We start from the raw sequence: 26,100 nt of genomic DNA, 5'->3' as shown, positions 1-26,100 counted from the left end.
TAGAAAAGCATAAAATTTGCTACTGTCAACTGGAATAATTTAAAATATAGCTATTGAGAATATGCCCTATCAGAAGGATTGTCCTTTCTTTTTTTCTTGTTCCTCTTTGAATATAACCATTTTCTCTCTCCCATTCTGTGTTCCATTTCTGGTTAAATTCATAGCTTAAATTGAGAAAGAAAGAAAGATGGATTTTTCTATGGTCTTTTTAGAGTAAATGCAGTTTGATCTGTTTGTTTTAAATAGGTACCCACAGGCCTGTAGAAAGTGAGTGAAATACTTGGATGTGATGAATTTTTACTGTTTGTGTGAGAGCAGATGTATAACATATTATGGGTGGGAGGGGAAAGTAACTGCAAATCCAGACAAATTGGAAAAATGTTTGCCTTACACTTGAGTTTTGCTGTGCAGTATTTCAAACTTTTCAATAATATTTTGCTTTCACCCTCTGAAGTCAGTATGCTGAGAGTTTTGTGATACAAATTTCCTTCATTAAAAACAGTCCTCAGGACAGTTGACTGCTAGTTGTACTGCCGAAACAGGTATTAACCTGGAACAGTTTAACATGTGCAAGGAGACTGCTGCCTTGCTTTGAAGAGTAACAATGAGGGGTGTCAAAAGTGGCACGTGAGATACCTAGCTGCTAAACATGCTCTAATCTCTGGTGAAACCATATGTAAATGAAGACACGTTTCATAACTGAGTATATTTTAGCTTTTACCACATTCTAGCCACTGGGTGATGTTTTATTTTCTTTCAGTATTTTGGGGGGTAAAATACTACTTCTAGGCCTGATTAGCAAAAACAAACAAATTCTTAGCTTGAAGCAATGTTAGTCTCATTGACTGACTGAAGGGTGGGGGATAGCAGGAAAGTGAAAAGAACTGAGAGACTAGCTGAGGCTCCAAAAGCCTCATTTAGGTGGAAAAGGGGGGACAGTCTCCAATAAATTTTTGTGCAGGCAAAGTCTGATCAATGATTTTATGTATTTACTATAAGCTTCACTTTCTTTTTCTTATAGGCATTGAATCTATATACGCACATCAAATATGATACAGTTGATTGTGAGCTGAGTACAGTTAGGGAAGGTTTTGACAGTTGTATAAATATTTAGTTTATATCTTTTATGCTGCTGTGAAGCCCACAGATATTTGTCCCCCCCCACCTTATTTAAACTGAACGAAGGGGAAAACAAACTGAGCTACTAGCACTACCTAAAAGTGATAGTGACGACTTTACTTAATCTCACCAAACCAGAAAAATTTAGAGATGCACCCAAAATCTGATTCTGACAGTTCATGCTTAACTCAGTCTGTAAGTATTGCAAAAGTCTCAAAACAGAGTACTATCCCTCTGTACGTACAGTATGTGTTATAATATCCAAGCACAGTAGGTTGAGTTATGGACTAAGTGCTTGCCCTGAATTTCAACTGGAATGGTTGTGTGGGTCTTTAAAGAGGGATCTCATGCTGAGTTACGCTTTCAATAATACAGTAAACCCTCGAAATCCAGGGATTCAAGCTGCACATAACTTGGTTTAATACAAGTTAAGCGCAACTTGAAGCTGCTCTGCGGTTGTCAGCCTGCCTAGCTGCCTGCAGCAGTGGGCAGCTAGGAGGGCTAAGAGCCCCTTCTCCCTGCCTTCCCTCAGTGGCTCCGCTGCCAGGCTGAAAGCCTGCAGCTGGGGGAAGGCAGGGAGAAGCAGCCAGGAGACTGCCCTGCCCTGGTGGGCTGTTCACTTTCCCTGGTCCTGCAAGTGCCTGGGAGCTGGGAACCAAGTGTCAGCCTGGCTCCCAGCTTCCCTCCACTCCTTGCAGCCCTGGTCAGTTTCCTAGGTCTGCAAGGGGAGGGGAGCTGGGAACTGAACCCAGGAAACTGACTTGCTCTGAGGCCTGGTTCTCATCTCCTTGCTGCTTGTGGGACCTGGGAAACTGACCAGCTCATTCATGAGAACTCCAAATGCAAAATATCTGTAATTAGACTAAAATTCTTCTCTCTCTGAAGTCAATAGGAGTTGTTTTTTCGTGAGACCAGGATTTGATAATAGCAACAGCCCATAACACAAGAGGTAATCAAACAAGTAAATTAGTTTTATTTTTCCACCAATACAAGAATATAGCTTATAGATAATTTCAGAATAGCTCATTAAAGTGTTTACAATGGTGTTTCTGAACTTTGAAATATACTGTAAAAATAGGGAATTTCTGGAAACTTCTTATTTCCGGTCAGATCCTGAGCTGGTAATTTCCATCAAAGAGATTGTAGTTATGCCAGCTACAACGGATGAGGATCTAGCTCTGTATATCTTAAATGAATTTCATGTTGCTTTTCTGTTTCACACTTTATACTAAGTAAATCTTTAGTCAATGCCTGGTGCTAGAAAGGTAATTTACTACTTGCTCTACATAAGTTACTATACTGTAGTTACTATACTATTTATACTGTATTCATAACATATTTATATTGTATTTACTATAAATAAGTACAGAGTTTTAGCAAAATAACATCTGAATCCCACCCCCAGCCAGGACATTTCTGAGCATCTGAGCAGCAGTTGGTGTTAATCATTTTCTAAAATATATTTTTTTTTAGATTCATGAACTAATGTCCTTAATTCATGACGAATAAGTGGTTTATGACTCAGACAAGGTCTTAGAATAGGAAGGTTAAAAGGAAACAGCTCATTTCAGTAGAACAAGCTTATCTTCTAATGTCATTTGAGAGCTGTATGAAAGGATAGGATAGGTGTTTGCTTTGTGTTTGCAAGGATGCGTGCTTGCTCCGACATTGTTTGGGATCTTCTTCGCACTCCTCTTGAAGCATGCCTTTGGATCTTCAACAGAGGGCATCTTGCTGCACACAAGATCTGATGGGAAACTGTTTAACTTTGCAAGGCTGAAAGCTAAGTCTAAGGTGCGAGAAGTCCTCATCAGAGACATGCTGTTCGCAGACGATGCTGCTGTAGTGTCTCACACAGAAGACCAGCTTCAAAAACTGCTGGATCAGTTCTCCAAAGCGTGCAAGGACTTTGGGCTTACCATCAGCCTAAAGAAGACCAACATACTCGGTCAGGATGTTGCTGAGTCCCCATCAATCAGCACTGACAACTATACGTTAGAGGTCGTCCACGAGTTCGTTTACCTCGGGTCCACCATCACTGACACCCTGTTGTTGGACACTGAGTTAAATAGGAGGATCGGAAAAGCGGCCACAACTCTGTCCAGACTCAGCAAGAGAGTGTGGAATAACAACAAGCTGTACACTCACACCAAAATGCAAGTCTACAGAGCCTGCCTCCTCAGCACCCTCCTTTATGGCAGTGAGACTTGGACCCTGTATGCCCACTAGGAAAATAGGCTGAACGTCTTCCACTTGCGCTGCCTCAGGCGCATCCTTGGAATATCATGGGAGGACAGAGTGACCAATACCGCCGTCCTCGAGCAAGGTGGAATCCCAACCATGCACACCCTCCTCAGGCAGCGTCGGCTCCGCTGGCTTGGCCACGTCCACAGGATGAATGATGGAAGGATTCCAAAAGACATCCTGTATGGTGAGCTAGCCTCTGGCAAAAGACCTCCCAGATGCCCCCGATTGCGCTACAAAGATGTCTGCAAGAGAGACCTCAGAGAGGTAGACATTGAGCTGGACAACTGGGAAGAACTAGCAGATGACCGCAGCAGATGGAGGCAGGGGTTACACAAGGGCCTTCAGAAGGGCGAGATGAAGATCAGACAGCTAGCAGAGGAGAAGCGAGCACACAGAAAGCACAATAAGGACTTGCCAGACACCCACTACATCTGCAAGAGATGCAGCAAGGACTGTCACTCTCGTGTGGGTCTTCGTAGTCACAATAGACGCTGTAAATGGAGTCCTCAATTGAAACTTTAAAGGGCGCGATCCATAGTCTATGCAGACTGAAGGATACCTACTAATGCAGAAAGTAACAAAAGTTAAGTAGTGTTTTGTGCATAACAAAACCAGTAATTTTGAATGACGGAGTATTTATGAATTGCACTCCACTCCAATACACTTTATTTAAAAATTTGATGTGGGGATGCAGTGTGCTCCATGGCTTGTGCACAGCTCAGTGCAATTATCTCTGAAAGCAGTAATGGTTATTTTGAGTCATTTGCTATATTCCTCACTGTTACGGACTGCTGTCTAAAATGGCTTTTGGCACCCCCACTTCAGAATGTTTTTCATCATTCTGTCACAGTGCATTTCATGCTCTGTGGAATCACTCCCTACAAAGATGTTTGCAGTTCATATGCTTGGGAAAAAATGCAGCCTTTTAGCTTTAATGTTTATGCAGGGGCAAGGGACCTGTGGCTAGCCAGGTGAGCCACAAGGTTTAATACAACATATTGCAGCTATAAAGCTCAGTTCTGACAATGCTGTTTAAGAGAGGCCATAGGCATATGCAGAACTTGGCTGTGTAAGGCACCTGAAAATTTGGGACATGAAATTTTTGGATGACCCTCCCCTACACGGCCCCGTATGATCGTGTTTTTGTGGACGGCTCTTACCACCATTCGTTGGTTCCCTTCTGGCCCAGCATCTGCCCTGACTGCTCTCTCAGCCACGAGTGGCAGGCCTGCCTTCTTCATCCCCCTTCCTTCCACTCTGCCCATGTGCTCTATTGGCCAACTGGCTGCTAAGCTGAAGGCTCCCTCCTGCCACGTTGGGTTGGAGAGGAACCCCCTGCCTCTGCAGCTGTGCACCAACCACAGGGAAGCCCTGAGCCCTAGGAGAAGCTGTGATTGGGATGGAGAGGGAGATGAGGGAAGTCATGAGGAGTGTGTGTGTGTGTGGCGGGGGGGGGTTCATGGGAAGCCCTAAGCTCTGACAGAAGCCACGCAATCTGGGCCCCCTTGGGTAACTCGCGTAGGGCCCCATAAATCGTAAGGACAGCCTGGACCAAGCAGAGAAGAAGTGGCAGTGTGTCATAAAGACATGGTAACATTTTTTAGAAAACATAGCACTAAATGGAGCACTTTGGAGGGTGAGGATTCGTAATGCAGACTCCGTGTTACTTGATAAATATAGGGAAGAAGATTGTAGCTGTAACCAACTCCAGAGTGAGACATATTGAAATACTGAATGAAATGTTGAAAAGCAGAATGAAGTAGCCATTGTGGCATACCATGTACAACTAAATTACAATTGGTATTTTGGTCTCGGGCATAATAAATATCAAACTAACTACAGTTTTTACTGAGCTGGAAACGTCACTGAATTTGTCATTTCTGATTTCTTTTAGATGGGTAAACTGAGAATGTGTTTCATGCTGTGTTAACATGATACATACTTTAACACATTGTATTCTAGAATACTGGCAGTTAGGGAAAATGCTGATAACATTTCAGTTGAAACACAAATTGCAGAAGAGCAGAACTACCACCTGGATAAATAACATTTCCATAAACTGGATCATTGCCTGGCAACAAATTCATATCCAAGCAATTAATTTTATTGGTAATCAGAACAATGCTTTTGGAAGTGAACAATAATTTTTGGGTGGAAGGGCATCTCTGGACTTGGCCATTCATAGCCCTGGCACCCCTGCACTTGGTGCGTCAGTTATGAATGTAAAAAAATTGCCTGAGGCCTGGCACCTCTTTCATTACAAATGAAACTCTGGATCTTATTCCAAATAGTAGTTATGGTGATAGTGAATTTTTTTAACATGGAGAATAGCAAAGAGTGATTAGGTAGCAAAAATAAACAGCGTTCATATGGAACTTGTCATTTCCCCTTAACCTCATTTTTAATATTTGCAAATGTTTCTCTTCTCTTCTCAGGCAATGTTCAGTCTCTGTATGGTTGAAAGTGGCGCAGATGAGGTGAATTTGCATGGTGTCACAAGCCTGGGTTTAAAGCAGGCCTTGGACTTTGCATACACTGGACAGGTATTGTACAATTCTTCAAATTTAAACAGCTAAATCAAAAAAATATTTTTATTGGTGCAACTATAGAAATGGATCCAAAGCACCAGTGATAGAAGTCTTAATCTTCTTTACATGTAATGTATGAAGTGTTTGGCCCTGTCAATACAAAAATTAATTGATTTTACTTTGGAGTGGATGTTACCTCCTGGATAACATCCCTGTAGAAAAGAAAAAATTATTCTTTACCCTAGTAGTTCTGAAGTCACAGGATCACAAAAGTGTAGGATTACAAGGGATCCTGAGAGGTCATCTGGTCTATGGCACTGCACTGAAATAGGACCAACTATGCCTAGACCATTGTGACAGATTTTATCGATCTTGTTCTTTAAAAACCTCTGACAGGGATTCCACAACCTCCTTTAGAAACTTATTCCAGATAACTACCCTTATCAGAAACTTTCTCCTAATATTCAGCCTAAATCTTCCCTCGTTGAAGATTAAGCCAGTTACTTTTTGTACCCCGCTTCAGTGAACATGTAGAATAATTGATCACCATCCTTTCCATAATGGCCTTTAACATGTACGAAGACTATTATCTGGTCCCTCATCACTCTTAATTTCTTAAGACTATACACACCCAGGTTTTTAACCTTTTCTCATAGATCAGGTTTTCTAAACATTTTGTTATACTTTTTGCTCCCCTCTCAGCTCTCCAGCTTGTTCACAGGTTTCTTAGTGTCGTGCCCAGAGCTGAACACATTACTCCATCTGAGGCCTCAACGTTGCCCAGTAGGGCGTACACCCTAGAATGATATTAATGTTTTTCACAAATGAAGCACACTGATGGCTAACGCTTTGTAAGGCCAATGAACCTGGGCTGTCAGCAGGAGGGAATGAACCTGCAACCTTAGAGACTAGAGCCGTGAGTTCTACCACATAAGCCAAAAGCCAGCTGGCTCTCAGCCAAAGCTGAAGAACAGAGACTTCACCTTCCCTTGTTAGTGGTCACAGTGCCTCTGGGGTTACATTTGTGATCCTCTACAAGTTTTTTTTTCAGTAGTTTTATTGTCTACCAAGTTATTCCGCATTTCTGTGCCCTAACTGTTCGTCTGTTCTAAGTGATGATTTCACACCACTGCTCCAGTTTGAAAAGGACATTTGAATTCTGGTTCTGTCCTCCAAAGTTCTTACAGCCCCTCATAGCTTACTGTCATTTACAAGTTTCATAAGGATACTCTCTGGTCCATTGTCTAATTAATGAAAATATAGAAAAATATCTGATACAGGACTGACTAGATATTTCACACCACCACGTAAATAGTCCCAGTTTGATTGCAAACCATCACTAACTATTCTGTCAACCAGTCTTTTAAACAGTTGTGCGTACATTTCATAGCAGACTATATGTATCTAGGGGAATGTTATTTGTCAAACTCTACTAGAATCAAGATGCATCATGTCTACTGCTCTCTGCCAACGATGAGGTCAGTAACGTTGTCAAAGAAGGAAGTTTCGTTTGTTGGGGGTGATCTGTCCTTGACAAATCTATGTTTACTATTGTTTGTTATGCTTTTCCTCTCTATGCTTATGAACTGATTGTTCCAAAATCTTTCCGGATATGAAAGTTGTCTACCCCTCCGCTTTTTAAGGATGGAGATGGTATTTTCCCTTCTTCAGTCCTCTAGGGTCTCATACAGCTCCATGAATTCTCAAAGATAATCACAAACAGTTATGAGATTGCTTCAGCTAGTTCTTTGAGTATCTTAGGCTATGTGGAGACTGGTAGATTTTATTGGCAGAAGTTTGTGTTGGAAGACATCTTGCGACAAAACTTCTGTCAACAGGGCGTGCCCAGACAGCAAGGCGCATGGAAAAAGTGATCCACTCTGTTGATAGAGAGTGGCCAGACAGCCCAGCTGCTCTCTTGTCAAAACCACTACCTGGACCCATCTCAGCCAAGGTTACCCTGTTCAGCCAGGGTCGCGGACATAGATTTCTGTGTTGCGGCACCTGGTACGGGGGACTAGAATGGTCATCTCCTCAGCCCAGAGATCCAGGAAGACCTTGATCTCTGGGCTGGACCAGGAGGGGGCCCACCTCTTGGAATCCTGTGGTGGGTCCTGGTAGCCTTGAGGCTGCTCCCGTGAGGGCCCAGGGTGGTCTCAGGGGTGGGGGCGGCTCTGCCATTGCATGCTCACAGCTTCTTGCAATGGGATTGCCCAGGCTTCCTGCGGCTTTAAGAAGGGACGGAGGCAAGAACCGTAGAGAGATGATTGTTCTGGATAGGGTGTCCACAGGGCATCAGCACGGTGTCCTGGAGGCCTTTTCTGTCAACAGAAGGGCCACTGGAACATCCAGACCTGCATTTCGTTAACAGATCTCTGTCAACAGCAGCGTTTTTTCCTTGTGGCAAGCTGGATGCGGCTGTCAACAAAAGTGCTCCAATATGTTGACTTGTGGTAGGTAGGCATCCTTCAGTCTGCATAGACTATGGATCATGCCCTTCATATCTCCATTTAAGATCGTCATTTGCAGCTTTGACTGCAACTGTGGAGGCCCACACGAGAGTGCCAGTCCTTGCTACATATGTTGACTTAAAGTCGACAAAACCCTGCAATATAGACATAGCCTTAGGGTGAAATTTCGTAGGTCAGCCTGCTAACTAGATTACATCTAACTTTCTAAATATTCTTTAACCTGCGTTTTCTCTGTTTTTAGCTTGTGTCCCTTTCCCCTAGTTGTTAATATTAATTGCATTAAGCATCTGGTCACTTCATCTATTTAGCTTGTATATCCATTGGAAAAGTATAATTCATTTTGTGCCTTAGTCTTGTTAAGTTTGTCACTCATATTTGTGCAAATCATGTGTATTTATCCATAGCAATTAGTTCAATTCCTTCACTTTTTTCTTATTCCTTTTTAGATTTTCAGGTATTAGAGGTCTTAATGGACCCATGTTGGTGTCAGATTATTCTGTCTTTACTTCACATTGGGATAATTTGCTAGTGTGTCTTTAATATCATTTCTCTTTTTTGTCAGCTCTCCTCAACTCCTTTATCGCTTAGATTTTCTCCTCATGGGACCCTGCTTACCAGCTATCTGAGTTTAAGATGAGCTCTGTTGAAATACAGTAGATGTGATGCATCTGGGTATTGGTATGGCTTTTGACACAGTGACATTTTTATAGGCAGACTGTGGCAATATGGTACAGGTTGAACCTCTCTAATCTGGCATCCTTGGGACCTGATTGGTGCCAAATGAGAGAATTGCTGAACCACGGGAGGTCAGTATTGTCTAGCAGCATTACCAACACTTCCACTGCTTGCTGGGCCTTAGAAGACATTTAGGGTAAATTACAGCACAGACCACTGAGAGCCAGGACTGGTGGCTCTAAACAAACTTCTTGGGATCGCAAGAAACGCAGCCACACTCATGATAAGTGGTCGTCTGGCTAACTAAAATCATGACGCATTACAGATATTGCTGGATGAGAGAGTTCTGGATTAGAGAAATTCAACCTCTGTATAACATAAAACACTTTTTTTCCTGATAGTTTAAGCCACTGATGGTCTATAGAGCACTTGGGCCATGTGTACACTAGCACAAAACTTCGAAATGGCTGTGCAAATAGCCTTTTCGACAATTACTAATGAGGCACAGAAATGAAGATGCCCATCTGGACAAGCCGCATTTTGAAGAGTCGTGGCTGGCAGCATGCTAATGAGGCACTGAATATGCATTTCAGCACCTCATTAGTAAGCTTCAAAATGGCCATTTCGAAGTTTTGTGCTAGTGTAGACATAGCCTTGGTGGCAGTCTACAGAAAGCTGGCTCATCACATGATTTTAAATTTTATTGAAAGAGATGTTAAAAAAATACATTAAGAACTTTTCCTTTATACATGTTCATGGATGCACTTGTAGTTGCCACAAATGTTAGATTTATGAGTAAGTAGGATTCCTGAGACAGTCTCTGTTAAGATATAGTCCACACTCTGAAATGGTTGTGAACCTTGATCTATCTGAAATGACTTTTCACGGTACCAAATCTCTATTTAATGTTGGTGATAACAGGATAAACACCACATTATGTTACCAGGATAACAACAAAGCCATTCTGAATGTAGAAAGGTTCTAAAAAAACAAAAAGCTTCATCCAAGGCCAGTGAGCTTCAGCAGTTAGCCTATAAATTAAAATTTCTAATCAGTGCTTCTGCAAATGAACGCTCTGTCTCTGAGAGAAACTGGAAGACATTTTTGCTGCCACAACTACTTTTCCATGTCTAGTAGGCTGGCTACGTTAGAATTAGTGCAAGTAGGGCTCCTTTAGCTAGAATTTGCACTTTTCAGTTCCAAAGTAGATATTCCCTTGGACTGGGATCTTTTAGTAGACTTCTGAGCATTTTGGGTTTGATTATTCACTCTCTTACAACAACACAAGTTTGAGTTGATTGAAATGGAGAATCAGATCCTTCCCCCTCTCCTTCTCTCCTTTTTATCAACTGAATAGACCTGGTTTTTAATATCTGATCTCTCAACTCTTTTTCACTTGCACTGTTCACTTTTGTGCTTTCCAGTGTGTTGATTTTACTTGAAATGTGGAGATCAAAGTTGAGCCAACTCTAATTTTTTGTGTGTTGTGCACAAGAAACTACTTTAAAAATGTTTCATGTTTATTATTGTAGACATCAAGCACACACAAACTGTTAATTTTCTCTTGTTCATGGTTCATCCAGTCTCCTTAGTGCTAACTGTGAAACTTATGCGGCAGACCAGAAGTGGCTGTCAGTAAAGATCTAATAGAGGCCAAACATTTTGGGTCTGGAGGAGTGCCTTTTTGCTTCTCTCCTAAATCCCCAGACGGTGCAGACTTGTGGGCTGGATAGGCAGCTAGGGCTTGTTAGGAGTCAGCCAGCCACTGCTTGCAATCAAGCACCTGCCACCAGTTAAGGCCTCCAGGCTCCCTATAAAAGGTTTCCCCAGGCAGCAGAGAAGAGGGAGTGCCCAGAAGAAAGGAGGCTGGACTGGCCAAGAAAAATTCAGAGCAGAATGGGCTGAGTGAAGCCAAGGGATACCAGCTACCAGGTACTGGAGGGAAGTGGTGGGTGCAGAGGCGCAGGGAAGGGGTGCTGCTGTGGGGCAGGGGTAAAAGCCCTGTGAGATCCCTTCCCTTCTAGGGTCCCTAGGCCAGTGTCCAGGGCAGTGAGTGGGACTGAACTCCCGCCACCCTTCCCCTGGAGGCGTTCATACTCTGCCCTCACTCAGGACTAGCCTGTGATTAAAAAAGTGAGACCCTCACCCTTGGGAAGCTCCAGGACAACAAAGGGGGCCTCCCTGAGTCTCAGAGGCACACTAGGAGCCACCTGGAAGCACAGTACCCCTAAAGGGACAGTCATAAGAACATAAGAATGGCCATACTGAGTCAGACCAAAGGTCCATCTAGCCCAGTATCCTGTCTGCTGACAGTAGCCAATGCCTGCTGCCCCAGAGGAGGTGAACCTAAGACAATGATCAAGCGATTTGTCTCCTGCCATCCATCTCCCGCCTTCGACAAAAGGCTAGGCACCATACCTTACCCCTTGCTAATAGCCAGTTATGGACCTAACCTCCAAATATTTATCCAGCTCTTTTTTAAACTCTGTTAGAGTCCTGGCCTACACAGCGTCCTCTGGTAAGGAGTTCCACAGGTTGACTGTGCGCTGTTTGAAGAAAAACTTTCTTTTATTAGTTTTGAACCTGCTACCCATTAATTTCATTTGAGCCGTGTCTACACGTGCACGCTACTTCGAAGTAGCAGCACTAACTTCGAAATAGCGCCCATCACAGCTACACGTGTTGGGCGCTATTTCGATGTTAACATCGACGTTAGGCGGCGAGGTGTCGAAGCCGCTAACCCCATGAGGGGTTGAACATCGAATTAGGGCACGTGTAGCCAATCCGTGTCCCGCAACATTGAAATAGCGGGGTCCGCCATGGCGGCCATCAGCTGAGGGGTTGAGAAACGCTCTCTCTCCAGCCCCTGCGGGGCTCTATGGTCACCGTGTTCAGCAGCCCTTAGCCCAGGGCTTCTGGCTGCTGCTGCTGCAGCTGGGGATCCATGCTGCATGCACAGGGTCTGCAACCAGTTGTCGGCTCTGTGGATCTTGTGTTGTTTAGTGCAAGTGTGTCTGGGAGGGGCCCTTTAAGGGAGCGGCTTGCTGTTGAGTCCGCCCTGTGACCCTGTCTGCAGCTGTGCCTGGCACCCTTATTTCGATGTGTGCTACTTTGGCGTGTAGACGTTCCCTCACAGCGCCTATTTCGATGTGGTGCTGCGCAATGTCGATGTTGAACCTCGATGTTGCCAGCCCTGGAGGACGTGTAGACGTTATTCATCGAAATAGCCTATTTCGATGTCGCTACATCGAAATAAGCTACTTCGATGTAGGCTTCACGTGTAGACATAGCCTTGGTGTCCTGTAGTTCTTATATTATGGGAACAAGTAAATAACTTTTCTGTATTCACTTTCTCCACACCATTCATGATTTTATATACTTCTATCATATCGCCCCTCAGTCTCCTCTTTTCTAGACTGAAAAGTCCCAGTCTCTCTAGCCTCTCCTCATATGGGACCCGCTCCAAACCCTTAATCATTTTAGTTGCCCTTTTCTGAACCTTTTCTAATGCCAGTATATCTTTTCTGAGGTGAGGAGACCACATCTGCACACAGTACTCAAGATGTGGGTGTACCATAGTTTTATATAGGGGAAGTATGATATTCCTTGTTGTCTTTTCTATCCCTTTTTTAATTATTTCTAACATCCTATTTGCTTTACTGACTGCCGCTGCACACTGCGTGGATGTTTTCAGAGAACTATCCACTGTAATTGCAAGATCCCTTTCCTGATCTGTTGTAGCTAAATTTGCCCCTATCATATTATATGTATAATTAGGGTTATTTTTCCCAATGTGCATTATCTTACACTTACCCACATTAAATTTCAGTCACGGGTCGTCACACTTAAGCTAACCAGAATATTGCTAAAATAGTGCTTATTTAGTAGATAAATCCTATGGTGAACATTCATGGTATAATTTTGAAAAAAGAATCTGTTACCATTTAATTATTGCATAAAGAGTTATAAAAATCCATTTGATATATATGCTTCCCAAATGTAGTTACATTATCTATCCTTAATTTTTGCATAAAGAAATAATTAAACTCAGAGAAAATTAAATTCTGAATGCAGGAAATCTGTTTGAATGGAATTTAACTTAGTTATTTTCTTTGCCAGCAAGCCAAGTGGCACAGGATAGAAATATAGCCATTGTTTAGCAGTGTCTTTTTTTTTCTGTGCACTGAAAGCATATAGTCCGTACTCAGTTTGCTCTTCCTTTAGTCTAAGTATTCTTGAGTACTTTAATAAAATGGAAGGCTTTTAAAGTGTTTTTCCTTCTAGTGCTACTAGTGAAGAATGTATTATTTGGTGTGACTGAAAATACGCCAATTCGAAAGAGCGGACTGTGGAGCATCTACACAGGTTCTCTTTCGAAAAGGTATTTCCGAAGGAAGCGCTCTTCCTAATATGGGGTCAGAGGAATGCTTGCAAAAGCTGTGCTGCGTTCCTCCAGTTTTCCTTTGAAAGAGTGTGTTATACATGTAGATGCTCCATGCACTCTTTCAAAAGAGGTCTGGATATTTCAAATTTATTGACTAGTGTTGATTTAGCTTCTGAGACTTAGATAAAAGTACTTAAATAAAAATAATACTTTGTACTTATTTGTGAAATATACTGATATTATAATTTTATTAATTTGTGCCAGTGATTAAAAGATACCAGTGTACTTTCCTGAGTTTCTGAATACAATCTGCAAGATCTTCCCTCAAGTGACACTATCTTTAGTCTTCTGTGGAAAAATAGGTTTCTTCCAGTTTGCAGCCTTGATCCTGCAAATTCTTGCTCTTCTGAGTTATTTTACAAACATGTTAAATTAACTGGAGGAGACCTGTAGATGACCTTTGCTCCACCCAGAGTACAAGGGTTTAAATAATAAATAAATATATTCACATGTGTAAAATTGCTTATGTGTGAAACTGGTTAGAGGACTGGAGCCTTTATTCTTCTCTCTGTGTCAGATCTGCCAAATGCTAATGTGAAAGTAAGCAAATGAAACGTTCCACTGAATAGGGTTATTAATCACATTTTTGTAAATCTAACTTAAACAATGAAATGCAGTCTCACAACTAGAGAAACAAGATGTTTCCCTGATGTGTTTTAATGCCTCTTTTGTTAATTCATGGATTCCAAGACCAGATCTAGTCAGATGCGTGGTATAACACAGGCCATAGAACTTCCTCACAATAATTCCTAGAGCACACCTTTTGGAAAACAATCAGTCTTCATTCAAAAACTGACCATGTTGGAGAATCCACTGTATCTCTTAGTGAATTGTTCCAATGGTTGATTACTCTTGTCATTCAAAAAAAAAATCACCATATTTCCAGACTGAATTTGGTCTAGGTTGAACTTCTAGCTATTGGATCATGTTTTACCTTTCTCTGCTAGATTATAAGAGTGGGTTGTTATTTATAGACTGAAATCTCTAAATTGCCCTTTAACCTATTCTTTGCTAAACTAACTAGATTTGAGCTCCTTGATTTCATCACTACAGGGCATATTTTCTAAGCCTTTCTAGTCCAAAGCCATTTGCATGGCTTTTCTCTAAATCAGCTCCAATTTATCAACATCCTCCTTGAATGGTGGACACCAGAACTGGTCAGAGAATTCCAGCAGCAGTTGCACCAGTGCCAAATATAGAGTTAGAGTAACCTGTCTAGTCACACTGGACATTCCCTTGTTTATATATTCCAGGATTGCATTAGCTCTTTTCGCCACAGCATCATGCTGAGAGCTCCCATTGAGATGCTTATGACACCCAAATCTTTTTCAGAGTCACTGTTTCTCAGGATAGAGCTCCCCCAGCTTGTAAATGTGGCCTCGATTCTTTGTTCCTAGATGAATACAAATACATTTAGCAGCGCACATTATTTGTGTCCAGTGTACTAACAATCCAAGATTACTCTCTTTTAATCACGTCTTCCATCATCAGCAACTTTATCAGGCTATTGATAAAAATGTTAAATAGCATAAGGCCAAGAACAGATCCCTATATCCTAAGAGAAATATACCTGGTTGATGCCGATTTCCCATTACATTTTGAGACCTATCAGTTAGTCAGTTTTTAATCCATTTCATTTGTGCTATGTTGATTTTACATTGTTCTAGATGTTTTGATCAAAATGTTATAGAGCACTAAGTGAAATGTCTTGTAGGCATCTAAGCATATTATGCCAATACTGTTACCTTTATCTAACAAAGATATCAAGTTAGTCTGACAAACTCTGTTTGTCTTGAACTCATGTTGATTGACATTAATGATCCATTTCATTTTTATTCTATGTTAATAGAGTTCTGTGTCAATCACATCCTTGTCTTGTCCAGGATCAGTGTCAGGCCTGTAACCACCCAGGCCTATAATTGCTTAGGTCATCTCATGTACCCTTCTTAAAATTTTTGTTCCTAATGTACTTTAAAAATGTCTTCCTGTCCTTATTTTGCTTGATGTAGTTTTTTTTTTCCTTCTATACCTTTGCTTCCTATATCAATTTTCTAGCATTACAAAGTTTTGATTTATAGTCACTATCATCAGCTTTCCCTTCCATTTATTTTAGGTATATTTTTCAGCAGCTGCTTTCATTTCCCTCTCAAGAAGGCCATTTTAAAAAACAATACAGTCTGCTTCCTGAATTGTGGCTTTTTTGGAGCTTCTGTTAAAGTATTCCTAAACAATTCTCAGTTATCATTCACATTTTTCTGAATAAATTGTTCCTTTCAGCCCATAACTGTTTCCAGCTTTGTAAAATTGGCCCTTTCCAAGCACTGCATATGCCTGTCTGTATCTATTTATCTATTTGTTACTGGTTTGGTTTTCATTCTACTTGCAAGTTTATAAACATGGTGAAGTAGAAATCACTAATATATAATTTACTATTAATTTCAAGTTTGGTTATCAATGTCTACATTAAAGCAGGTCTGACAGATAAATGGAATTTCCCTAGCCCAAAAGTGACAATTTATCCTGTGCAGCTGTTTTGTAAGTGCTGGAAACAATATGTTGCTCCTGTCCATATCGCGCAGAATGTCGGCCTCCTGCAAGTCTTCCTATGTCAGTAACTTCATGATTAACTGCTCCGCTGTGCATGAGGCCCTTACGACTCCTAATAGAGCATAGAAGTGTGGGATTCATCCTTTCTCACTGAAGATGGACAGCTAGAATGGCAGTTAGAAATCACTGGTGGGCTGGGATATGAAGCAGTGTCTGATGGGACATTTTGCATGGTCCCAAGATGTGTCATGCTATGTTCTACATTCCCACAAATAGTGACAGATGATGTTTCCAAGCACTGAGGGATACATACCTATAGGGAATTGCTCACGTTGTTGAATATGGAGTTCCCTATGTGAACACAATCTATTGACATCGGGAGTATGTGCTTTGGCAACTTTGCATTTGTTAATTTTTTTGCATGTCAACATCAGTTTCATTGACAAAACGTTATAGTTCAGACCAGGGATCAGCAACCCATGGCATCAGTGCCAAGAGTGACGTGCAAGCCAATTTTCATCACTGTGCAAGGCAGGAGCTCAGCTCCACCCCACCACACCTCCCATAGGCAATTTGGAGCTTGCTCAAACCATGCCATCTGTGAATAAGCAAAAGACCAGCTGATCTACAAACCACTACCTAAGTGGTAAAGCTCTGCATCTTAATTAATGAAGCTGCTGTAAGTAGGACTATTAATGTCTTTAGAAAGGAACATCAGCACTTGGACCATACATAGAGGTCAAAAGGCCAAATTTTGGCACTTCGCCTCGGAAATGTTGCTGATCCCTGTTGTAGGCAAACCCAAAGTCATCTTGCTATAGGGACTGGATAAGAGCTTTAATAAACAGATATAGGATACAATCAAAAGCTATTACTTCAAGTTCGTTGGTTTCACTGGAGTTACAGTAACGCTCACCTGAAAACATGTCGCGATGAATCAAGGTATGTACGCTATAATCACTGCATTTCTAGGGATTATAGCTTCTACATTGCATTTGTGTATGTAACATTTACTTTGTTCACCCTTAGGATGCCAAAGACACAATTGTTATCTAGTTAGATCGGCAAGTGGTACCAACCCCACCTACTCTATAAGCTTAGGTGCCTTTATGCTTTGTCATTGGTTCAGAGCGTTGTTACCTCCCCACAAGCACAAGCTCTCTTCCTGACTTCCATGACCTCAGTTATTCATTACAAGGTGACACCAACAGCCTTTGTAGTCCCAGGTCTCCCCCAATCCATGCACCCTGAGTTCTTAATTACTAGATATTGAGTTCACCCTCTGGTTCATTATTACCAAAGGCACAGAGCTGCCCCCCCCCCACCCCCCAGGAATGAGCTTACTTTGGTAAACAGATTTTGCAGCATTCCTGCTCCAGGTAAAAATAATTTACTTACAAATAAAACACACATTCAAAGATAAAATAGCGCAGAAAAGCAAATACGCACGCGCGCGCGCGCACACGCACACACAAATTATAAGGAAAATAAACACAAAAATGCAATCTCAGGCTTTCAAATTGGATAAACTCTCTTTTCTAATACAAGTTATCTGTCACTTCTGATCAGTTTCCTATCATAACCACTGCCTCCGAAGGAACTCAGCATTTCATAGGTTGCATCCACCAAGTGAGTGTTGCTCTGTTTCAAGCTTCATTTTTAAGAGGAGTTCTTCCTCTTTCTCTTTCTCCTGGCATGGGGGCTCATGGTTACACAGGGTGGGAAAAATTTGTCTGGGATGTCACAAGACATGACCGTGCCACTGCAACGTCTTTCATATTACCATTCTAAGCTGAAGGGAGAGTGTTCTTCTGTTCGTTTAGCTCCTGCGAGTAGCAAGAGAAGCTGTACTGCCAACATAGCACTGTCCACACTGGAGCTTATGTCAGTGTAACTTATGTCCCTCTGATTGTCACACAGTAACATCTTCTAATTGTTCCCAAGAATTTTCCATGACTTAGTGACAACCGTTAAAATGCTCTACAACTCTGAAAGTGTGTGTGTCATGGCCTGATCTGAGCTAAATCTAGAAAAGTAAGGACATAGACAAGCTTGTCCTGATAATTGTACAGGCTCCAGAGTCAGGGCAACACGTGTCAAAAATTTGATATTCTTGTTTACTGTAAACCTTTTTTTGAACTAGTGGCAATTTTGAGAGATCTTTAAGAGGGTGTGTGTGTGTGTGTGGGCACAAAATCTTCGTGTAAAATAGACTATCTAATCTGGTTTAAGTATTTCTTTTTCTTTAAATTTTGTAAACTGTTCTAAGATTCATTTGTAAAGGGAAATACTGTAAAGCTAAAATCTTTGCTTTCTTTTCTAGGTAAACTGAGACCTCTAGTGGAAATATTTGTTCTGTGAAGTTAGCTGTACAGTTCATTGTTTACAAGATACTGTTTATTAAAAAGAAATTTAATTCACCATCCGTCTTTGGAAATGGCTCAGAGTGGTCTCTGAAATTTAAATTTCTGAAGTTGTTTCATACTCAGGACTGAAATGAACGGGTGAAGAGAGAAATTTAGGCCCCACTCCAGTATCAGATACACATGGGAAAGAACATGTTTTATAATAGTTATTAATGGAAGGTTTTTGGTTTTAAGGGCAAAGTGATATTTTCAATATTAAAAAAACCTACATATTAAAACAGAAGTTATAATCTTAGTGTAAATAATATAATATTGCTCCCACATAGGGGCTTTTTAACAAGAGAGAGTAGGGGGAGTGGCTGGACCTGGATCTTGATCTCATGATTCAGAGGTATGGAATAATCCTACTTCTCCTCTGACTGGTTTTGTACTGGTGTAGTTTAACTGATTTCAGGGGAGTTTGTCCTAGTTTAGTACCATCATGAGCAGGTCAGTTGTGAGTCCCTATTGCACTATCTTGTAATAATTGCTTTATATCTTCAAAATGCTTCACAAACATTCCGTAGTTCATCTTACTAACCATGTGAAGTTAGTCATTAATGTCCCATTTTACAGATAGGAACAGTGAGACAGAGAAGTTAAATGACTTCTCTGAGACCATGTTATTGTCAGTACAAAGCTTAGAATGTTGGCTTGTGGTCCAGTGTCCAGATCAGACTGTTGATATATGTTACACCAACAGCCCTTATAGTTCCAAGTCTCCCCAAATCCATGCACATTGAGATCTTACTTACTAGACACTGGCCATGTCTACATTTAGGAAAAACTTCAAAATGGCCATGCTGATGGCCAAATCGAAGAATACTAATGAGGCCGTGAAATGAATATTCAGCACCTCATTGGCATGCTGCCAGCTGCAGCACTTCGAAAGTGCCATGTTTCAGTCATGCATGGCTTGTCTACATGGGGTCCTTTTTGAAAGGACCCTGCAAACATCCAGATTTCCTTATTCCTATCATTTCGAAAAGGACCCTCCTGTAAACGAGCCATGCGTGAGCAAAACACGGCACTTTCGAAGTGCAGCAGCCAGCAGCATGCTAATGAGGTGCTGAATAGTCATTTCAGCGCGTCATTAGTATTCTTCCATTTGGCCATTAGCATGGCCATTTTGAAGTTTTTCCTAAGTGTAGACATAGCCACTGAGTTCTCCCTCTGGTTCACCACCACCAAACACATGAAACTGGCCCCCCAGGAACCAGCTTACGTTGGTGCACAGATTTGAGAGAGAGAATGTGTGTGTGTGTTTTGTACTGGTACTTGACAGTACTGAGTATTGGCACCTCGGCAGCCCCAGCCATGAAGCTGGCTGAGTACTAGCATCTCTCTTTTACCTCCTTTTTTAAAATATATATTGGTAATATTTTATATTTTGCTATACCCATGAGAGAACTGAAGTTGAAACTAAAATATAGTACAAAAAACAAACTCCTAGCAGAGAGCCTATTTCTTCATGTTACAAACCAGCACAAGGTACAGAGTCCATCCCACAAGTCCCTAATCACATCAGAACAACAATGAGGCCTCCAGAGCATCAAGGAGATAAATATAATTTAAAAAGAAAGTTAAAGGAATAACAACATTGTTTATTCCTGTTTGTTCTAAGTATATATATAGATGTACCAAGTCTGTTTATGAAGCAACAAACTTTCTCAGCCACTACATAGTTTTAGAAGTGGGATCTGTGAAGTAGTTTCTCAGTAAATTCCTTTTAATTAATTTTCTGCAGAAATACCTTAGTTTTCTACTTGAGTTATTTAATGAACAGCTTATTAAAACAGAATACAGTGGTCATCTTTACAAAGATTTTTACAGTTTGACACTCTTCCAATATTTGTATAGTGCTATGGACAAAATGCAACATAGGTGTTGGTATGAAAGTTCCACTGACCACAGCTTTCCCATGCTAAACGCAGTATGACTATAAGAAACGCCCATTTGAAAACCATCAGAGGGGAAACAAGGGACTATGTAAGTTTAAAAAAAAAAAAAGTATGTGGACTGAAAGAAACTCAGCAGCCCTGTAAATACTTGTGTTTTTCATACACCAAAAAATGGGCTTGGCTCCCACTGATTAAAACAAAAGTCTAAAGCGCTATGCTGAACTGGCATCTTTGTTCCCATAGCATGCATCATATTACGCTTTTAATATTTCATCATCGACATCAACAACCAGGAGCTCAGTGCCCGTTTGGTGTTCGATGCCTCCTTCACTATTTTCTTCCATCATTCCCTGTCTAGTGTGGAGTGGCTTAGTTTCTGTAGACTAGCTCCTCACCAATCTACTATATCATCTACTCGTTCTCCATTGCGTCTGCCTCTCTTATTCAAATCGTCCATTGTGCTAAATACCAGGGTCTTGACTTTCTGCTCCTCATTCATTCTGCAGATATCTCTGAATAGCTGTAACTTCCATTGTATAACCTTCTGCAGTAAGTTCTCTCTTGTCTGTATCAGCCTATATAATTCCTCATTGGTGACTTTCTGCATCCATCCCATTCTCAGGATCTTTCTACAACAGCTCCTCTCGAATGCCAATCTCCTTCTCTTTGAATCTTTCATTATCTCCCATCTGAACAACATGCTGCTGAATACACACGTTTTCAAAATGCTCAGCTTTGTTCCTAAGCTAATAGCTTTGCTATTCCAGATCTTATCCATCGCCTTCAAACTTGCTTTTGCTTTGCTATTCTAGTTGCTGTTTCCTTCTTACCATCTAGATCATGTCATGTTGCTGCCCAGATACATGAACTTCTCTATGTTCTCTGGTTCAATCCCATCAGCACTGATTTTCTTTCCTATTTCCTTATCTCCAAATCCATTGTTTTTGTTTTATTGATGTTCATAGAACAATAGAGCTGGAAGAGACCTAAAAAAGCCATCAAGTCAGGTCCCCTGCCCTAGGCAGGACCACTCCCATCAGATCAGCCCAGCCACGGCTTTGTCAAGGTGAGACTTAAACAGCTCCAGGGATGGAGACTACACTGCTTCCCTGGGTAGACCATTCCAATGCTTCACCACCCTCCTTGTGAAAAAGTTTTTCTTAACATTCAACCTGGACCTTCCCAACCTCAACTTGAGACCATTGTTCTGTGTTCTGCCATCTATGACCACTGTGAACAACCTCTCTCCAACCTCTTTGCAACCTCCCTTCAGTAAGTTGAAGGCTGTTATCAAGTCCTCTCTCAGTCTTCTCTTCTGCAGACTAAACAGTCCCAATTCCCTCAACCTTTCTTCATAGGTCATATGCTCCACCCCCCTAATTATTTTGGTCACCCTCCTCTGGACCCTCTCCAGTGTATCCACATCCTTTCTGTAATTGGGGGCTCAGAACTGGACACAGTACTCCAGATGCGACCTCACCAAAGCCGAATAAAGTGGAATAATCTCTTCTTTGGATCTACTGGCAACGCTCCTCTTGATACAACCTAATATACCATTAGCCTTCTTGGCTACAATGGCACACTGTTGACTCATGTCCAGCTTCTCCTCCACTACAACTCCCAGGTCCTTTTCTACAGAACTACAACTGAGCCAGTCAGACCCCAGCCTGTAATAATGCTTGGGATTCTTCCAGCCCAAGTGCAGGACTCTGCACTTGCCCTTATTGAACCTCATCAGATTTCTTGCAGCCCAGTCTTCCAATTTGTTTAAGTCACTCTGGATCCTATCCCTACCCTCCAGTGTATCTACCTCTCCCCCTAGCTTAGTGTCATCTGCAAACTTGCTGAGGGTGCAATCCATCCCCTCATCCAGGTCATTGATAAATATGTTGAACAGAACAGGACCCAGAACCGAACCTTGGGGCACTCCACTAGAAATTGACCGCCATCCCAACATCGAGCCGTTGATCACTACCCGCTGGGCCCGACCTTCTAGCCAGCTTTCTATCCATCTTACCATCCATTTGTCCAATCCACATTCCTTTAACTTACTGACAAGAACATTGTGGGAGACCATATCAAAAGCTTTGCTGAAGTCAAGATAAATCACATCCATTGATTTTTTTTTTTTTTAACCCCGCTATCCACAGAGCCAGTTATCTCATCTTAGAAACTAATCAGATTGGTCAGGCATGACTTGCCCTTCATGAATCCATGTTGACTGTTCCTGATCATTTTCCCCTCCTCCAAGTGCCTCAAAATGACTTCTTTGAGGAGCCCCTCCATAATTTTTCCAGGGACTGATGTAAGACTGACCATCCTATAGTTCCCTGGATCATCCCTCTTCCCTTTTTAATCACTATGTACTGCTTCTCTTCCTCCTTTAACCCCTGCACCATTTTCACTAGCTTCTCTTCATCTTCCTTGATGATAACTATATCATCCGCGAACCTCAAGTTGTTAATTCTCATCCCATTCACCGATACCCCTTCTACCTCTTCCATGATTTTGTCCATCACTTTCTCCAGGTGTGTGATGAAGATACTGGCGATATTGGATCTTATTTTCTCGTACGTCTGCTCATTCTAAACCAACTTGCCAACTCTCCGCGTGTTCGCACTACTGCCTCTACATTGTTTTTGATATCCTTCGACAACCATATCACTCTGCTATCCACTCCATACAACTCCAACGTTGCCCATGTCGCTTTCTGATCTACATGGTCAAATGCCTTCTGAAAATCAACGAAGCAGTTGTAGATGTTCTTGTACTTTCATCGAGCTTTCTCAGTTGTTAATCTTAGTGCCAATATCTGCTGTATGGTACTTCTACATTTCCTGAATCCCACTTTCTGATCCACCTGATGTTCTTTTATCTGTGATCTCAGTCGTTCTGTCAGTATCATCATCAGCATCTTGCCTAGATGACTTGCACTGAAATAGCCCCTTACATCTGAGGCACTTAAAGCACATTATAAAAGGGGGCAACTAGTGTTCTTATTTTACTGAAGCAAAGGTACAGAATCTGAAGCACAGGTCATGCAACATGTCATTGGTAGAGTAAAGGATAGTGCCAAGTACTCCCAACTGAGGTTTGTGTTCCAACTCTTAGACTATGTCTAAGGGGGTGTGATTCTGCTGATATACACACGCTAGCTCTAGCTTATGCTGTCACTGCTGCTGCATGTGCTTCACTGCTATTTTTAGTGTGCTAGCTCAGATGAGAACTAGCACTAGTATGTTGACACAAGCTGTGAAACACAGCTTCACCACATTGTTTACATGTAATTTAGGTAATCCGTAACAGATTGATCTGGACTGTTACAGACTCTGTGTGTGTGTGTGTGTGTGTGTGTGTGTGTTTCTCTTTCCAGATGTTGTAAAGACTCAGCTATATAATAACAAAATTTTTTAAAAAATGAAAAATAATGTAAAATATACAATTCTAAACCAACAAAGCATTTGACATTCAAAAGCATGACCTACTGAGAGCGTCCTCATCACTGGCATCCCTACATCCCTGCATAGCTTCAGATAGTGGAGGTGATAGCTGACCAGCTACCCACGCAGGGCTTTCTCTCTCCACTTCCCCAGCAGGTGGGGGAAGGAGGGCATTTTTTTTATTTGTATTGTGATAGCACCACAGAGTCTCAGTTACAGGCTAGAAGCCCATTGTGGTAGATGCTCTCCAAAGAGAAGGAGCCGTATTAGTCTGTATCATCAAAACCAACAAGTCTTGTGGCACCTCATAGACTAACAGATATTTTGGAGCACAAGCTATCGTGGGCAAAGGCCCACTTCATCTGATGAAGCAGGTCTTTGCCCACGAAAGCTTATGCTCCAAAATATCTGTTAGTCTATAGGGTGCCACAGGACTTCTTGTTGTTTACAAAGAGAACTGGAGGAGAATTCCTGCTCCAAAGAATGTGCAGCCCATATAAACACTTGCTGATATGGACTTGTTATTATTATTCATATCTGTCAATGCTAGTTTGGACATGTGCAAGACTTAACGGTCTGGGCAGTGTTCCATGGGCAGGAAATGTGTAAAGACTGGAGTAAACCATAAAGCCAGTTTAAGTCTCTTGGTTTGGTTGGCTTTTTCTGTCCTTTGCTTTTCTTTATTTTGTGGTCTAATCAAACCTGAAGCTTGCTTTAAAAAGGTATCTCAGTTGGTCCTGAATTTGGGCATCCATTTCTGCCTCTGTTAACTTATGATGCTGTAGGGAGCAGGTGAAACTTAATCCAAAAGTTGGAATTCATCTTCACCTCGCTTGCTCTCTAATCTGACAAATGAACTGTGAATTCTGACTGCCCATGACAGTAGGCACCATTTTCTGGTCTCCTCTTTTATCTGTTTGATCGTGTTCAGCTGGAGACAAGAACAACTTTGTAAGCAAACTTAAACTATCTTGACTGAAACCCAGTTGTTGTTTCCACAACTTACTAAAAGAAAAGCACTTTCAAGCTTGTTTGGAAAGGGACTATCTTTTGATTTGCTTGTACAATGCCCAGCACCATGGGGCTTAAGTCTTCTTAATGCCTCTGTGTGCTATTTTAATGCAAAGAATAAATATCAGGGTCTCAGGTAATGGAATTTGTCATGAAATCGACCACATTGTGGCAGAACTGTGCCCCAGAATCTGTTTTAATTTAAAGCAATATTTCTAGCTTTTACAGTTGCAGTGAAAACCAAGAACTGAGTGGAAACCTATATAATGCCCTCTGCCTGCACCTACTGCCAACCCAAAATAAGAGCTCTGAGAGCTGTGACTTGCCCTGATCACCTCAGTGAAGCCCTGGTGATCTCTCCAATTCTATGACTTTAATTTAGAATTTTCCCAGAATGCTACAGGGTCCAGGATTCTGCTTCAGACAGGTGCCCAACATTTAGTCATCTGTCTCCCTCTTGGGTGTTTGTTCCTTGCTTTTCAGATTTCCCCATGTTGAGATTGGTTTCAGTCCTAGAAAGCATAATGATGAAATCCATTCTCAAAAAACAATCCTTAGAAAATAATCAACATATATTCTGTCAATGAGTATTTTCCATTTTTAGGCATGGTTTTGTGGGTGGATGGATGAGGAAAGAAAAGTTGTGGCTAGTTAATGGAATAAAATGATGATGCAAGAATTTGGTCCTGTTGTACTTATGAGTGGCAGTTTCCAAATCTTTCCTGCACCTTTGACTTTGAAAAACAACAAGGAGTCCTGTGGCACCTAAAAGACTAATATTTATTAAGTACTTGCTGCAGCCCACAAAAGCTTATGTTATAATGAATTTGTTAGTCTTTAAGGTGGTACAGGACTCTGTTTTTGCTGTAACTGAATAACACAGTTACCTATCTGAACTCTGACTTCATAAGTTCACTGGTGACCTCCACAAGGGCATGTCACATCATGTCAGGACTTTAGGCATTACCTTTTTTGGGGCAAGATCCTGGGATCCTTTCTATCCAGAGCAGGAACTAGGCTTCAGCCTCCTTCAGTACAGTGTAGGCACTTCAGCAGATCTAATTTTAGTCAATACCCACAATTCTGCTTTCTCCAGGACAATGGCAAGGTAATTCAGCAACCAGCCAGCAGTCAGAAAGCAAAGTACTATTTGTTCAGAACACAAGCATTAAAAATAAAAACAACATAATCTTGTAAAACAATAAGTTACTTAATTTCAGGCCTATCTTAGCCATCTTCCAGGTGAAAACTCTGGTTTACAGTACTTTAGTTTCTTTCTGAAAGATCTATCTCTTGTCGCAGACTCCTGTGA

At 41.5% G+C, this 26,100-nt stretch overlaps 1 protein-coding gene across 6 annotated transcripts in view; it reads left to right on the top strand.

Annotated features, from left to right (window-relative positions):
* KLHL32 (kelch like family member 32) overlaps positions 1–26,100 on the top strand; it is a 202,206-nt gene that overhangs the window by 55,744 nt on the left and 120,362 nt on the right. For all 6 annotated transcript variants that reach the window (XR_012645082.1, XR_012645081.1, XR_012645080.1 and 3 more), the window contains one exon: positions 5,802–5,909. Coding sequence is in view for 2 of the 6 variants with exons in the window: in XM_074990857.1 (XP_074846958.1) it covers positions 5,802–5,909 (108 nt within the window). In the remaining 4 variants the exon portion in view is untranslated. The remainder of the gene's footprint in view (positions 1–5,801; positions 5,910–26,100) is intronic.

This window comes from Carettochelys insculpta, chromosome 3 (genome assembly GCF_033958435.1).
Source record: "Carettochelys insculpta isolate YL-2023 chromosome 3, ASM3395843v1, whole genome shotgun sequence".
Taxonomy (NCBI): Eukaryota; Metazoa; Chordata; order Testudines; family Carettochelyidae; genus Carettochelys; species Carettochelys insculpta.
Note: the sequence above shows the minus strand (reverse complement) of the source record. Positions and strands in the feature narration are given on the sequence as shown.